This window comes from Rhinopithecus bieti, unplaced genomic scaffold (assembly GCF_001698545.2).
Source record: "Rhinopithecus bieti isolate Rb0 unplaced genomic scaffold, ASM169854v2 scaffold_7212, whole genome shotgun sequence".
NCBI lineage: Eukaryota > Metazoa > Chordata > Mammalia > Primates > Cercopithecidae > Rhinopithecus > Rhinopithecus bieti.
In genome coordinates this window covers 5,315,417-5,332,938 of record NW_016806198.1, presented here as the reverse complement: position 1 = coordinate 5,332,938, position 17,522 = coordinate 5,315,417, and the positions used below count along the sequence as shown (strand labels likewise).

Genomic DNA, 17,522 nt, shown 5'->3' with positions numbered 1-17,522 from the left:
AATCAAAGGGGTCACCGTCTTTGAATACTTACCCACTGCCAGGCTCTGGGTGGCTTTACCTGTGTTGCCTCATTCAATACTCCCAATACCTCTTCCAGTATTAGTAGCCCAACTTTTACAGATAAGAAAGCTAAGACTCCAAGAAAAGAAACTTAGTCAAAGTCGCTCAGTTAATGGATGATGTAACTGGTCTTTGATCTTGGTTTTATCTGATTCTGAAACTTCTGATTTTTGTAAGTCAACCTTATCAGATTGAAAAATGGAAGATATTTTCCACCTATAGTCATTACTGCTATGTAGCTCATCTTCCTTTTCTGTTGCATGAATTTGCCAGGACTGTATGTACGTGTGGCCTTCCCATATGTCACGTGATTTCACTCGACCTATTTACTTAATAGTCCCCTGGGTATTGTTGGGTTATTTTTCCTAGCAAAGACCCATAACTTGCATCTCTTCTTGTTAGTCTGAAACTGCGTCAATGTGAGGGAAACTGTTGCGCTTACAATCTAAATGATTTCTAGAATTTTTAAACAAGTCATCACAAAAGATCAAGATACTTTGTTTGCTCAGGGCAGTTTCCTGGTCAGGAAAGCAGTGGTAATAGAACAGTCATTCCAATAAAATAAAAGTAAAAGGAATTTTATGGGTTGGGAGTCAGGCATTCTTCCTGGAGAATAAACTCTTCACTGGGAAAATAGAGTGTCCTTGACATCTGGACATCACCCTCAGTTTGTGCACAGTGACTTGAGTACTTGTAGTTTGAGATGACTTGAAGTGCTATCAAAATACCTGAGAAGCACTTTCTTAAAAGAAGATTAATGTAGTGTGCTGAGCCTTGTTTACGGAGGGGATATGACAGAAATGTCAGGGAATAGAGGATGCAGGTTGAGGTTTGCACCAGCCAGACCAGGTTTGATCACCACTGGCACTGTGACCTAGGCCAAGCCACCTTCCTCTTCTGAATGTCAGCTCCCTCATGTATCAGATGGAGTCAATGATACCTCACTCACAGAGTGGTAATAAAGGGTGTCTTAGGTTAGGCTGCTATTGCAAATTACCCTACACTGGGTTGCCTAAACAACACATTTATTTCACACAGTTCTACAGGCTGGAAGTCTGAGGTCAGGGGGCCCATATGATTGGGTTCTTGTTGAAGGCTCTCTACCTGTTTGTGTTCTCACATGGCCTTTGCTTGGTACATACACAGAGGAAGAGAGAGAAAAATCTCCTATTCTCCTCTTTCTAATAACGGCATTAACCACATCATGGGGGCTGCACCCTCATGGCCTCATCTAAACCTAATTACTTTCCAAAAGCCTCACCTCGAAACACCGTCACACTGGGGATTAGAGCTTCAATATATAAATTTGGTAGGAGAAGGACATAAACAGTCAGTCTGTAGCAAAGTGAAATCAAAACGTTTAGCATAAACAATAAGCATTTATTCCCCACCCATTTTGGGGGTGAGCATTGACTGCATTTTCATGCAGTAGTAGAGGGCTGTGTTGAATCATTGCCATTCTCCCAAACACCTTCCCTGAGCAGTGAAATAGATTTTAGTGAATGGTTCTCTAGGATCAAGGTTGGAGTCTGTGCTAAGGATCTGTTCATACCTAAGAAACTTCTCTATGACTCATTGACTTGCATTGAATTACCAGGCCTGTGTTCTTAAATGGAATTGTACTGAAGAGAAGCACAGGGCAGAAGAGTCTGCCAAGTTTTACATAATGCCAGGAGATTACAATAGTTCTTTGATTTCCTTTTGGTGTTAGGTTAGCTTTTAGAATGCCAACTCCTCTATATAGTTCAGATCTCTATTATTGATATTACTCATACTTTTCTCCTACATTTTGTAACTTAGCTGGTTCACTGGACCATGTTTGAGGTTCTGCTGATAACTCTTCAGCAGAAGCAGCTCTTCATTTACTTGTTTGTTTATTGATGTATTAATTCATGTATAGCATGCAAAGTATTCTATTTTAAAATAGCCTTTGTAACCTCCCACAAAAAAGCTGTTATTAGTCAATGGTGAATCACATAACCAATAGTCTGGAAATATAGAAACTCACATGTTATGACATCTCTGGGCTGCTGTAAAATATTATCTTTCACCTACTTGCCAGACCTGGAGAACCAAATGAAGGTATTCCCTTTTAATATCATTCATCCAAAAATTATTGAGTAGCTGCTTTCTGCCACTACACTTTCTGTGTAGTAGGTATATATTAAATAAAACAAGTAATGATAAAGTCCCTGTCCTCAAGGAGTTTAGAGTCTGGCAAGGAAAAGAAACATGTAAGCATATCCATGTGATGTAATGAGTAGTATAATGGAGGTACGTGTTAGTTACTCTTACAGCAGCTTGTGAGAGGTCTTGAAAGACAAGGGGAGATTAGCTAGGGGGCCTGGTGGGGAAAGGCCGTCTAGGAAGAAGAAACAGCTTGAACGTGGATATAGAGGTATTCATCCATGGATCTGGCTAGCATTTATTGATTTTAGGAGGAAGCTTGTTTTGTGGGTCAGACATTGAGCAAGGCATTTGGATACAATGGTGAGCAAAACCATACCTGGTCTCTGCCTTTCTGGAATGTCTAATGAGTGGGAGGCAGGCAGCCATCAATTGTTCATTCACACAGATAAATGAGAATTGTAACAGTGTGCCCTGCTGTGAAGGAGAGGGTGGGTCCCTGTGATAGCATGTAACATATGGGCCTGACTGAGCTGGGACATCCAGAGATGTCTTAGTCCATTTGGGCTGCTGTAAGAAAATACCATAAACTGGGTGACTTATGAACAGCAGAAATTTATTTCTCACAGTTCTGGAGGCGGGAAAGTCCAAGATCAAGGTGTCAACAGATTTGGTGTCTGATAAAGGTATCACAGATGGCACCTTCTCACTGTGTCCTCACATGCTGGAAGGAACAAATGAGCCCCCTTGGGCCTCTTTTAAAGGGCACAAATCTCAATCATGAGTGTTCCACTCTCATGATCTAGTCATCTCCCAAAGGCATCACCTGATAATACCGTCGCACTGGGCTCTGGGTTTCCACATGTGAATTTTGGCAGGTGGCACCCATACATTTAGACCATAGCAGGAAGGCTTTCCTGAGACAATGAGAATTGGGATGAAAACAGGTGAATGGTGGAGAGTTTGCACAGCAAAGACTGGGAGAGCTGTGGGCCAGGAGACGGCCCAGATGAACAAAGTCTGTGTTGGAGCAAATGGTATCAGAGAGATTAGATTGGTGTGTTCAGGGCATGGAATGAAGCAGGTGGTTTGTGAAGCATGGGGTGTGTGTGCAGAACTTAGGGTGGGTGGTGGCCAAATTATAGGGGCCTTATCGATCAGAACAGTGGGGACACTGAAGAGTTTTAAGCTGGAATGTCTGAGTTAGATGTGTGACTTGGACACCTTGTCAATGACCGAGAGCCTGGGAGTAGGAGTGGGGGGATTCCAGAGGCCCATCATTGATGACTGTGTCAATCTATTGGTTCTAGGTGTCACTGACTGTCAGAGGAACGAAGCAGGCCTGCAGTGTGACCAGAACGGCCAGTACCGAGCCAGCCAGAGGGACAGGGGCAGTGGGAAGGCCTTCTGTGTGGATGGCGAGGGGCGGAGACTACCATGGTCGGAAACAGAGGCCCCACTTGAGGACTCACAGTGTTTGAGTAGGTGCTGGAGGTGAAATCAGTCATGGTTCCTGGGGACTGGGGAGTGGTGTCAAGGGCTTTTTAGAAAGGGAGAGAAGCTGGGGGTGCATTTGTCTCCAACTTTTCATTTTGAAAAATTTTGATCTGTGTAAAAGTTGGATGAACCATAGGATGAACAAATACCCATCACCTAGATCCAAAAATTGTTAACATTTCACTATCTCTGTTTTTGAATCATATGTAAATTCCAGATATCAGGAACCCTTACTTCTAAGTACTTCAGCATGCACAAGAGATGAATTTTTATATTAAAAGATCTGTGGAGGCTTCCATTCTTCTAGGCAGCTTGCCTTCACTAATCTAGTCAGCATTTCTTCCTCAGTAGGACATTGTAGAGCAGCAGTCCCCAACCTTTTTGGTATCAAGGATCAGTTTCGTGGAAGACAATTTTTCCACAGACCAGGGGTGGCAGGGTGGGGATGGTTTCAGGATGATTCAAACACATTACATCTATTGTGCATTTTATTTCTATTATGATTACATTGTGATATATAATGAAATAATTATACAACTCACCATAACGTAGAATCAGTGGGAGCCCCGAGTTTTTTTCCCTGCAACTAGATGTTCCCATTTGGGGGTGATGGGAGACAGTGACAGATCATTGGGCATTAGATTCTCAAAGGAGCACACAACCTAGATCCCTCACATGCACAGTTCACAATAGGGTTTGCGCTCCTCTCAGAATCTAATGCTGCCACTGATCTGACAGGAGGCTGAGCTCAGGTGGTAATGCTCGCTCTCCCGATGCTCACCTCCTGCTGCGTGGCCCAGTTCCTAACAGGCCATGGACTGGTACCGGTCTATGGTCCAGGGGTCGGGAACTCCTGTTGTAGAAGACATGCGTGCCAGGTCTTGTTCCGTATCTGAATTGCTGGGTGATCTAGAGCAGGTTGCTCAATCCCTCGGAACCTTAGTCTCCCCAGTAACTTTCAGTCTATTTCCTAAGAATCAACATCAACCTATTATGTCAACAAATATATATTGAGCTCTACCTTGTGCCACGTACAGTTCCTCAGTGAGATACTGGGTGGGAAAGTCCCAGGTGAACCATCAAATATTCTACAATACATAGTGTGATGGGGACCAGAGGAACAGAAGGGAAAAGTATGTCCTGTGGGATCAAAAGTAGTTTAATCCCAATGGTGGCTTTACTGGCTGTCTTAGGCAAGTCACTCACCCTCAGCAGTTTCTTCATCCGTAAAATGGAGACATCAGTTTCCACCCTTGTAAGGGTGTTGAGTGCTTTAGGAATGGGATATCTACCAGTGGTAATAAATGTCTCCGACTAAGGCTCAGAAACAGTATTTGCCCTGTTTCCCTGTCAATTAAACTTGGAGGGAGGCTGAAACAGTCTGCAAGGTCCCTTATTCCTGACATCTTCTCAATCTTTATGTTCCTGTTCCACCTTTCCCTGGAGCCACCTGCCTCTGCTTGAGGTCTTGCGGCTGACCTTTGCACACCTGACAAGTCCAAACAAGCCAGTCTCTTAGTATTTCTGTGTAAGGAGAGGGCCTAACATACATGGGCTTACTGTGTGCCAGGCATTTTATGTGTTTATCAAATTTGAATCCATGGTATTCCTAAAAGGTAGACATTATTGCCAATATTTTAGCTGAGGAAACTGAGGCAAAAATGTCTAAGCACTTCTCTTGGTTCCATAGTTAGGATAGAATATACCTAGAATTTGAATCATTGTATGTCAAACTACCAAACCTTTGTATTCTTCATTCCACCAATCTGTTTCCACCTAGATTTACCTGCTTCCTCAATATATATATCCTCCCATGCACACACATATGCATGCATAGCCTGTCCTCCAGGGAAGCTGGTACAGCTCACGGGATAAAATATTAATGAAAATCCAAGTGAGAAATTTTCATATTCTAATTCTCAGAGCAATCATTTCCCTTCTCTAGTGAAGAGCTAGCAAGTCCTAAGAAGGGTGTGTGTGTGTGTATGTGTGTGTGTGTGTATTCTTCAATAAATTGCAAATCCAATGAAAGTCTTATTTTTTTCCCAACATCCCTCTTCTTGGGCAGAAAAAACAGGGGAAGTACTGCAGGAAAGTGCTTTGAGAGATCAGTTAGCCAGATGCTTCACAAATGGAGGGGACTGTGTCCTTAGAGGAAACAACTTGCCCTGCAGCCCTGGTGATCACTGTCAGTCCTGGGATTATTGTCTTAAGTGCTCTGAGCTCTCTTTGCATCTCTGTCAATGACTTGGCCTTGAGGACTGTCTTATGCAGTTTGTAGGGCATTTCATGGTGTATTCTGCCCATTGTTCAGGGCAGAAAGGATGGTTTAATCAGTGGCAACAGAACTGCTCAGGAGTCACAGCTCAGCTTTGACAACTTTGATGATGCTTCCCTGAGGCGCTGGCTTCTGAATAGCCTCCAAATGAAACTTCAGCATCTTTGGCTTCTTATGCAAAGCTCTGAGCTTAAGTTTCCCTTTCTGGATATGCCAGGGGATTTCTATGTTAATAAGCTGGGCTCTCACTGGGATGTCAACACGTCTCTTCTCAGAATTGCCTTTGAGAAGAACTTTCTCTTTGGGAGTAAAATTTTTAAGGCTTTTGTCCTTGAGGCTAGGTCTTAAGTAAGGGACTTATACCTCCCCAAGCAGGTACCTACCTGAGAGGAATTTGTTCCTCCCTCAATCCTCTTGCCACTTCCTTTGTTCAGGCCTCTGCTGTTACATACATGCTACTGCCATACCCACCTAACTCATCTTCTTGCTTCAGTCCAACAGTTATTCTATGATGCTTCTAGTGCTGTTATTTAAAAGGAGATTCTGCTTATGCAATGCCCCTTGAAACTCTTCAGTGGTTCTTCATTGCTCTTGGGATAAAGCACCATTTGCAGTATCCCAGCCTCCCCTCTGGGCTCTAACCTCATTAGACCATATGTTCCTTTGGTGCTAGAATTGTGTCTTATTTCTTGTTCCATTCCAGGGCCATAGGTAATCTTTGACAGAATGAACAAATTGCTCTAGTTGTCTGGGATTCTTTGAAACGATTTCCTAAGGTCTTCAGGGAAGGAGATTCTTCTACCACCTCAATTCCTGTGGTCAATTTTACAAACTCTGAGACTTAGGCAAGGTGTTCTGCAGGGGGCAGAGGGGCTTAGTACTTACTAAGTGATTACTGTATACCATATACCATATACCATTCCGTGCTATGTTATTTAGTCCTCACAGCCAGGAAACTGAAACTCTCAGAGGTTGCAAGGTGTCCAAGGACACAGAGTTGGTGGTGGCATCAGAACTTGAGCTGAGGGCTCACTCCCAAGTTGGTGCCTCTCCCTGACTACCTGCTGCCTCTCTCTCTGAAATCTCTCCTGCTGCAGCTTCCTGGCACTCCCTTTGATCTTTTGTTTCCTTTGTTTACTTGCAGAGTTAGTAGAAATATTTCCACCTTGCTCACTGGAAATATTTCCAGTTCGTCTTCCCTTTAACTTTAGGTTTATTTTCCTAATTCTGATCTTTGTCGACCTATGCTGAAGATTTCGTATAGCACGTCAAGTGCCTGAACCCAGGTATATACATGACGTTGGAACTGTGCCATCATAGTGTTATCTCCTGGTTTCCTGGTGTTGTGATGATGTTGTTAGTCATTCATTTGCCTATCCCTCCTTCCCTCGTATTCTCCATCCCTGCCTCCCTCTATCCATTCAATGTACAGGAAAGTAGTCTCTCTGTTACTATCCTGGCTAGTGAGGGTTCAAATATTATCAGAATATTGTCTTTGCCCTGGAGGGAGATGGGAACCTAAGTAGCCACAATAAACTATGCAAAAAATATGATGAAATATTAATATATATTCTGCTTTAATGTTAATCTTTTATGCTTTCCTTAAGACATTTGTAAGTAGCCTTTAAGTGTAAATTGGATAAATGGGAAATTATACTAACAGAATGTATAAATCTGCAAACTGACTCCATTGGCATAATTCATTGGCAAATTGGTTCATGGATTGTTTCTGTTCTGCTCGGCCATGAGCTTCTTCACAGAATTCTGAAATGTGAAGATCTCTATCACCACGGGGTCCCTTTTCTGCAAACCAGCAGATTCTCTAACTGAAGTGCTAAATGTACTGTATTTTTGGCAGAATTTAATTAGAAACTGAAAGACCTTTCAAATTTTATTTAGTCTCCTAGAATATTTTGAGCATCTGGTCTGTACCAATCAAGACTTAGGGACACTGTGATGAATATAACATGGCATTTGCTGGACTGGAGCTTGCCATCTCTACAAATGAGCTACTAAGGAGTATAAAAATAAAAAAAGAGATGAGAGAGGAAGGGCTGAGTGTGGGTAGAGCACATGAAATTGGCAACTTCAGCAATTAACATGTATGGGCCAGTTTGTAAAATCAGAATTCTTTTCTTTATCAACACTTTTGAAGACTTAAGAGCAGGCTGGGATCACAGGCCTGAGCCACGGTGCCTGGCCGAGCATGTCATTTCTTTTATATTGATGCTCACTTCTCTCAACCCAATCCCAAAAGGAATAAACATTTTTTTTTTCTGCACTTATTATGAAAGCTGAGAAAAGAATACTTTGGATGGCTTTGAATTTATTGACTTGATGAAAACCAATCTAGATATGTCTTTTAATGACTATATAGATATGAGTCTTTTAAATAAAGCAATGAATGTACCTAATTAGTGCTTGTATATAAGTTGATAATTATGTTTGCAAAAAAACTGATACTCATGTGCCTTTGAGTTGTACATAAGTCTTTCTTTTTGACAGTTACCTGTAAGACTGCAAGATATTGACGCTCTTGGAAATTTGTGGCTTGGAAGATGAATCTCATTCCTTGAGAGTTACCTTTCTTTTTTGCTTTCATTTTTGCTTGGTGAAGGATGAGTTCCAACTCTCATCGCCCCGAGAAATTGTATTTCTTCCTGCTCACTTGTCTAGTTTTATGAGCTGTGACTATGTTATTCCTATCAAATGGAACTCAAGTGTATTGATGGTAGCTAGGAAAACAGATGCTAATAAATCACTTAAACAATCTTAAAAATGCCTGAGCCACATGACATGTCTTCAGATTTACCTAAATACATATGCACATGTCTTTTAAAACATAACTTACCTCATTTCAGAAAGAATTCAAGTTGTTTTACAGAAAGAAAGTGCCAGTAAAATAATTATATGATGTAATTAGCACTGAAGGTTAGGGACAGAGAAATGTAAGTTTATATTATCAATGTTAATGAGAAGAAAAGAGTTGTAAGGACTAACATTAAGTTTCCACCTCACTTCGTGACAACGAAGTAGAAGCAGGGAGAACTGGTAAGTTGTAGCTCTAAGTATTAGCTATGCGGCAGTATGTTGGAACTACCTTACAAAGGAATTGCTTTTCCTGGCACATTTGTGTTAACAAAAGCTACGAATGGGTAGTGACTTCCTGACCTAATAGTCTTTATGGCTTCTCTGCAGATGCTCTATACCTTTCTGAGTCAGATTTACTAAATCTGTTTTATTTTCAGTGATGCAGAAGTTTGAGAAGGCTCCAGAATCAAAGGTGATCTTCGACGCCAATGCTCCTGTGGCTGTCAGATCCAAAGTTCCTGATTCTGAGTTCCCTGTGATGCGGTGCTTGACAGGTGAGGAGTGGTGGGGAGATGTGCACTCAGAAGTCAGAAGAAGGTGTGGAAGTAAGCTCTGCTGAGAGTTGTCGAGACAAACCAAATCAAAGTATTAAAATGATAATTTTAAAATATACTTTATCAAGAACACTATAAATGAATTGATTTCCAGAATGTATATTCAATTCATAACTTAATTGCAGAGTTGACAGTGTACCTACTGTATGCTATCCACATGGTACATGTTAAGGGGTAGAAATGAACAAAATTAGTTTGGCATAGATCTATGTGTCCAGGTCAGGATATATATCTCCCTATTTTAACAGTGGAGCCAGAGAGGTGGTAATAAAGGCTGCCATTTATTAAGCATGTATGTTTACAAGGATTATCTCACAATCCCAAAGCCATCCATAAAGTAGCCATTGCTATCCTGAGTTACAGAAGAGAAAAATAAAGCTTTGAGAGTGTGAGTGACTTGCTCAATGATACAAAGCCAGCAAGGGTCAGGGCTTAAATTCAAACCCAAAGTAACAACGTCAAAGCCTACAGTCTTTTTTGTTTTAAATGATTTTATCTTTGGGGTGCACTAAAATCTCAGAGTTCTCCACTATACCGTTCATCCATGTAACTCAAAGCCACTTGTATCCTAAAAGCTATTGAAATAAAAAATATTAAAAAATAATCTCATCTTTGATTTTAGATTTAGGGGGTGCATGTGCAGGTTTGTTATATGGGTGTGTGGTATGCTGCTGAGGTTTGGGGTACGATTGAGTCCATCACCCAGGTAGTAAGCATAGTCGCAGTGGTTAGTTTTACAACCCTGTCCTCCTCCCTGTATTCCCCCCAGTAGTCCCCAGTGTCTATTGTGGCCCTTTTAACCACTGCATTCTGCCTCCCTCAGTACCCCCATGTGATGTAGTTAGTAAGTAATTAACACTGTGAGTGTGAATCTGTTTTAGATATCAGCTTTGGTTATGGTGAGCACACTATAGTTTGTTTCACAAACACAGTGCAAGCCATGAAGTAGAAGCTGAAGAAAATGTTTGTAGAATGAGAGATATTGACAGGAATGGAGGGAAAGAACCAACTGGTCAAATGAATAGATGTGAGGAACCAGCATGAGGACAGCAGACTTGAGGGACAGCTTTGGCAGTTATTTGTCTCAACAAGGACTGTCATATACCTGCTCATGTGTGCACACACTGTGACACAGCTTAAGTTAGAAGGGCAGGCAGGGCGCGGCAGCTCACACCTGTAATCCCAGCACTTTGGAGGCTGAGGCGGGTGGATCAGCTGAGGTCAGGAGTTTGTGACCAGCCTGGCCGACATGGTGAAACCCCGTCTCTACTAAAAATACAAAAAATTAGCCAGGTGTGGTGGTGGGTGCCTGTAATCCCAGCCACTTGGGAGGCTGAGGCAGGAGAATTGCTTGAACCTGGGAGGCAGAAGTTGCAGTGAGCCGAGATCGCGCCACTGCACTCCAGCCTGGGCAACAAGAGTGAAACGCCATAAAAGAAAAAAAAAAAAAAAAAAAAAAAAAGGGCAAACTGGTGGGATAGGAATGGGAAGCAAAAGAGGATGCAGAATCTTAGGGAGTGAGGCAAGCAGGGAAAACACGTCCGTCTGTTCATATCCAGAGATGGTTTAGCCAACTGGGCCACTGAGTTCGGTGTCTAAAATATGCTGAGAGGAAACAGACAACAGTTTGAAAAAGAGAGCCGCATCAAGGAGGTCCAGCAAGATGCCATCCTGTCAGACAAACGAGAGCAGAGCAATCCGAGACAAGCAGTATTTGCAGGTTGAGTAGAGGTCCAGGCATCCAGCGCTGTGTTAGTTTTCTCGGGCTGCTGGGACAAAATACCGTAGACTGGGGGACTTAAACAACAAAATGAATTTTCTCATAATTCTGGAGGCTGGAAGTCCAGGATCAAGGTGTTGGCAGAGTTGGTTTCTTCTGAGGCCCCTCTCCTGGGCTTATAGGTGACTCACTTCTCCTTGTGACTTCGCTTGGTCTTCCCTATGTATGTGTCTGTATCCTAATCTTTATTTCTCATAAGGACACCAGTCTTATTGGCTTAGGGCCCACCCTAATGTTCTCATTATGCACTTAATTACCTCTTGCAAGACTCTAACTCCAAATGCAGTCACATTCTGTGGTGCTGGGGGTAGGACTACATGATACAAATTTTGAGTGTGAAACATAATTCAGCCTGTAACGAAAAATCAAGGTGGTTTTACGGTAGGTCAAAGGGCCATTTAAAGGGTAGGAAAATAAAGCCACTGAGTCAGTGAAGGGGTGGATATCATTTTTGGTGGGGAAAGGTAAGAAAACTAAGTCATCTAGAGAACTAAACAGCATGATGGGGAATAGGGCAGGAATGTGGATTTTTGGGGACATGAGGGGAAGCTATGATTGGGGCCATGGTAGGAACCCTGGTTCTAGTTCAGCACTTAACCAACCATACAGACTCTAGGGTGCTCATTCTTCTAACACTGACCCAGAACTTTAATTGTTTTCTTGAATGAATTTGTCCCTGAGCCCGAAGTAGGGATCTGCTTGCCGTGAAGATTAGGTTAGTTTGGTTAAGGGGACAGGAGAGCTTTAGAGCTATGAGCCAGTGGACCAGTGAGAATTATTTTCTGTGGAGCTGGGCGCAGTAGCTCATGCTTGTAATGCCAGCACTTTGGGAAGCCAAGGCAGGTGGATGGAGACCAGCCTGGGCAGCATGGTGAAACTGCATCTCTACAAATAAATAAATAAATAATAATAATAATAATAATAATAGTACTAATAATACAAAAATTAGCCGGGCGTGGTGATGTCTGCCTATAATCCCAGCTACTTGAGAGGCTGAGGTGGGAAGATGGCTTGAGTCCAGGAGGCAGAGGTTGCAGTGAGCCAAGATCGCGTTAATGCACTCCAGTCTGAGCAACAGAGCCAGACCCTGTCTCAAAAAAAATTTTTTTTAAAGAATTATTTTGGGGGGTTTCTGAATATGCCAGGCAGTTTATGGGTAAAATGACATCATCCACCTCTCAGTGCCTAGTTCATGAAGACATTACAGCCATACAATGAGAGATGAAAATCAAGAGATGATGAAAACCCCCAGAAGACCACCTTTGCACCCAAGATGTCATCTCAATAGAGCTGCAGTTTGTGAGATGTCCTGTTAGAGAAAGGGAAGACGTCTCCATCCCAGCCACCAGTGGCTTTCCCTTGCCCTTAAGCTGGGCAGATACACTGGGGAGGGCTCAGAAATTGGACTGCAAAGGTATTCAAGTTACTGCATTACCCCCATCAGCCACAGACTGTGCTGATTCTTAGTCTTGGTGTTCCCATCGCTAAATTTACCTCTTACCTAATGCAAAAATCAGTATTAATAATATATGTGAAAGTGATTTGTAATGATAAATACGTAAGCATACACTTTTTCTCCTTGATTTACATTTTCTACCAAACCCTCCTATCCCTGATAAATCATTAATTGCCATCGTTATTCATGAATATTACACAGTTGAATGCTTCATGCCTATCATACAGTGTACACAAAAAGCAGCCGTGGTCCCTGCCCTCATTAAGCGCGTAGCCTCCTGTCATCCTGAGAGGGCACTCATTGTAGGAAGTGGGGATTCTATTCTATCATTCAATCCCCTGCAGGGCTGCTGTCTGCTCCTCATGGAAATGGGACATAGCCTTGAACAAAGTTGTGATCTCAATGGATACCTAGGCTTCACTCCTCATAGAGTAGAAGCAATTAAAACGTAAAAAAGGTTTAATTTCGGCAGATACAGCTTAGTAACTGTACAAGCTCTGAAGTCTGGCTACTTAGATTGAAATCCTAGCTCTGCCACTTGGTAGTTTTGTGACCTTGGTGAGTAAGTACCTGAATGGAGCTGTGCTTCAGTTCCTTAACAGTAAGATGGGGGATCAATGATTCAATACACAGAAAACACTTAACGCTGCATGAGGTTCATGGTATGTACTTAATAAATGTGTGTTTATATGTGTGCTTGTAGGGGTATATTTGGGGGGTGTATTTGGGTGTTTATTTGTGTCTGTGTGTGTGTATTTGGAGGTGTGTGCATTTGAATGCATATCTGTGTGTATTTGCGTGCATGTGTTTGAGTGTATTTGTGTGTGTACTTGGGTGTATGTGTATGTATTTGAGTGTGTATATGCTTGTGTGTGTATTTGTGTGTGTTTGGGTGTTTATTTGGAAGTATGTGTTTATTTGGGTGTATATTTGTATGTGTGTTTGGAGCTGTGGGGGTGTGTGTGTGCTTGTGTGTATTTGGATGTGTATTTATGTATTTTTGTGTATGCTTGTGGGGGGGGCTTTTGTGTGTATATTTGGGTGTATATTTGCGTGTGTTTGTGTGTTGAGAGGTGTGTGTGCTTGTGTGTGTGTATATTTGTGTATATTTGGAGGGAGTGTATTTGTGTATCCGTGTGTGTGTGTGTGTGTGTATATATGTGTTTGGGCATGTAGGGCAGGGGCAGGGGCAGGGGGATGTGTCTGGTCTGTCCTCAGCATCCCCCAGGACAGCCAGGTGAGTGACCGTCCCATGCTGCTTTCAGATTGCGCAGAGGATGAGGCCTGCAGCTTCCTCACCATTTCCATGACAGAGCCAGAGATTTCCTGTGATTTTTATGCTTGGACAAGTGACAATGTTGTCTGCATGACTTCTGACCAGGTGAGGTGGTTCTGCTCCTCATTCATTCTAGGTCAGACGTGCTCTGAGGAATGGGTAGCAGGCAGGCCAGGCAATGGAATGAGGTTGTCGAGAGCTGATCCTCTGTTACCTCCATTTCTTTAAAGCGGTGGGACTTTGGCAAGTTGAAGCTGCGATAGGCCAGAGACAGAACCAAGATGAAGGTGGAGTAAAGGGCATCTGCCTGAGTCATGTGGATTCCTGACGAATCAGTCAGGAGAGAACCGCCTGCCCCATCAGGCAGCGTGGGCCAGGTGTGAGGGGGCCCTAAACACCACTGCCCCTTGAGGTCCAGACCCCAGCATGCCTTCCCATTGTAGAAATAAAACGTAATTGTGGTTGCCCAGGCACGGTGGCTCACGTCTGTAATCCCAGCACTTTGGGAGGCCGAGGTTGGTGGATCACTTAAGGTCAGGAGTTTGAGACCAGCCTGGCCAACATGGAGAAACCCTGTCTCTACTAAAAACAGAAAATAGCTGCGTTTGCTGGTGGACACCTGTAATCCCAGCTACTGGGGAGGCTGAGGCAGGAAAATCGCTTGAACCCGGGAGGTGGAGGTTACAGCGAGCTGAGATCACACCACTGTACTCCAGCTTGGGCCGCAGAGCGAAGACTCCATCACAAAACAGACAAAGAAACCCATAATTTTGGTTTAAAAAGGAAAAAGGATAAATATTAGAACCACGTAACATTGTTGTTCTGTGAGTCAAAGCTTGTAGAGTACTGTCAGTTTCATGTGGTACCATCAAAATTAGGATAATTCGCCCCTGTCCTCCTCCAGTGAAAAGCAGGAGTCTTCTGTCTCCTAATTTCCTAATTCATAAACATGTGCAGATCTCCTTTTTACTCTCTGGTTTCTTATGAATTCTTCCAGAAAATGTCTATGTATTTATAATGGTGTTTTTATTTGTTTGCATGCTATTATTTTATAATATATATTCTTTTCTACCTTGATTTTCTCATGATATTCGTCTTTATATAGAATCTTGAAAATTAACCTTATCCTTCTCATTGGAGTATATGAATCCATTTCATGGATGTATATAATTTACTTTGCATTCCCTCAGTGGAGGACGTGAAGATGTATAGTAGTTTTGCAACATCACCAGTGCTGGTGCATTTCATGTCCCTGTATCCATGTCCTTGCATGTGAGAGTGTCTTCATAAGTGACATTGCAGAAGGGTGTAGAGGGTGGACCCCTGAATTTTAGGGCTCCTGAGCTAGGTTCTGTAGCTACAAGATACAGGGAAGAGGAAGGGAAAGGTCTTGGATTCAAATCCTCCAGTCCTGCTACATGCTTGTTGCTGTTTAGTGCTTTGGAGCCTCAGATTCCCCATATGTTATAGGGATAATAATGGCACCGACATCACTGGATTGTTGTGAGGATTGAATAAGGTCCTACATGAAAAGGCTCACAGAAGAGTTTGGTCACAAAGAGAAGGTTCATTGACCATTGTTGTATGATCATTGTTGCTGTTAATATTATCATCCCCCATCAGGTCTGCAGAAAATTCCATCTCAAGCATTATTAAGGCTTCTCTCCAGGGCTCTGGGCTCTTGGTCCTAAGGTGTTGGGGTGGGGTGGCAATGGGAGGGCCTTGGTGCTTTGTCCTCAGTGATTGGCCACACTTCCCGATGCCAGGGCCCAAAGTCCTCCCAGCTCCTCTGCTTCTGGGCCAGGCTTGGGGTGTGGAGAGGGCTCTACCAGTGCTGGAGCCACAGCATGTTGGGTTTAGCCCCCTCAGGTCCATCTGGCATCTTTTTGTCCCCTGTCCCACCTGGCATGGCCACAGAAGGGCAAGGTCTCTTGCTACACAGGACCTCATCTCGAGCTCTTCGCAGGTCTGCAGGAATCTCTTCTTTCTTTTTGCTCTCCAAGGCTCTTCCTCCTCTCCCCAGGCCATTGCCTCTTCAGTGAGTTCAGGCTTTCTGCAAAGCAAGAAGAGTTGTTGCCTTCAAATAGCCTTGCTATAGCCCCTGTCCTCCAAAAATTCCCACAGGAAACTCAAAATTTGGCACCCTTGAGGGGGAAGGCAAAATACTGGGAACAAAACACACCAATTTATCCTACCTCATCCACATAGCAAGACTGCTGGAAATAAGTCAGAAAGAGAGATCAGAGAGGGCTGAGAATGACAAGATCTCTGAAAGTCTGACTTCACCACCTCCAAGCTTAAGAACCTTCTTCTAGATACTCCCTGGATGGAAACTAAGTGTCTATAAGGTCTTTCATAGCCAGCTCCTGCCTCTCTCTCCTCTCCCATCATTCCCCCTTCATAACTGACAGTCCAAAAATTACTGAATTATTGAACCTAGTTCTGAAAACACTCATGAAATTCTGGGTCTCTGTGTCTGCTGTTTCCTCTGCTTAAAATCAACCCTGTCTTGTTTCCATTTGGCAAACTCTTTTTTTTTTTTTTTTTTGAGACAGAGTTTCACTCTTGCTCAGACTAGAATGCAATGGTGCAATCTCGGCTCACTGCAACCTCTGCCTCCTGGATTCAGGCAGTTCTCCTGCCTCAGCCTCCTGAGTAGCTAGGATTACAGGCAGATGCCACCACTCCTGGGTAATTTTTTTTTTTTTTTAATTTAGTAGAGATGGGGTTTCAACATGTTGGTCAGGCTGATCTCGAACTCCTGACCTCAAATGATCCACCCACCTTGGCCTCCCAAAGTGTTGGTATTACAGGCATGAGCCAGCGTGCCTGGCCTGGCAAACTCTTATTCATATCTCAGAACCTCACTCAGATTTACTTTTTATGGGAAACTTTTCTAGCTTCTCTTTCTCCATAGAATCAATTGCTCCTTCCTCTCTGATTACCTCTTCTCTAATTATGTGTATCTTTGCAGCTAACACTCTGGGCTGCAAGTTACTGCTTATATGTCTGTCTCCTCCAATAGACCAGGAGAAACTAACTTACCTTTGTAGCCCCGGTGCCTAGCTATGGTTAGGGTTGGATGAATGTTTGTTGGATTGAATTATTAAATATCTCAGGATAATAATGCAGCATCTTTCCATCTCCAGAAACAAGATGCACTGGGGAACTCAAAGGCCACCAGCTTTGGAAGTCTTCGCTGCCAGGTGAAAGTGAGGAGCCGTGGTCAAGATTCTCCAGCTGTGTATTTGAAAAAGGGTAGGTTGGTTGGGCTCGTTGGCTCAGGGCCACAGTAGCTTCATACGATCATGTCTGGAGCTGGTTTCCAGCAGGTGCATGTTGGGAAGAGCCAGACTGTCCCCCTCCCCACTCCACACCCGGAGCCTGGCTTCTCTGAGCTCCATTCTTTGGCAGATTCAGCACAGCATGCTCCTCAAGCAGGCACTGATCTCCCCTGTGACTGCAAAGGGATTTCCACATTATTCTCCTTTGTGCCATCAGATTTGATCCCATTGCAATCTAGCAGGGATTGAGAGTCTCATTCTGCAGGCAGAGCTAAGTTGCAGAGTGGACACATAGCTACGAAGTGAAGGATCATGGCAGAACCCACTGAGTTCAGCCT

The 17,522-nt window shown here is 43.2% G+C and overlaps 1 protein-coding gene across 1 annotated transcript in view; it reads left to right on the top strand.

The window, feature by feature from the left end:
- TG (thyroglobulin) overlaps positions 1–17,522 on the top strand; it is a 274,315-nt gene that overhangs the window by 54,160 nt on the left and 202,633 nt on the right. Inside the window, 4 exon segments of the mRNA XM_017875139.1 lie at positions 3,499–3,669; positions 9,212–9,328; positions 13,890–14,005; positions 17,050–17,158. Coding sequence (XP_017730628.1) covers positions 3,499–3,669; positions 9,212–9,328; positions 13,890–14,005; positions 17,050–17,158 — 513 coding nt within the window.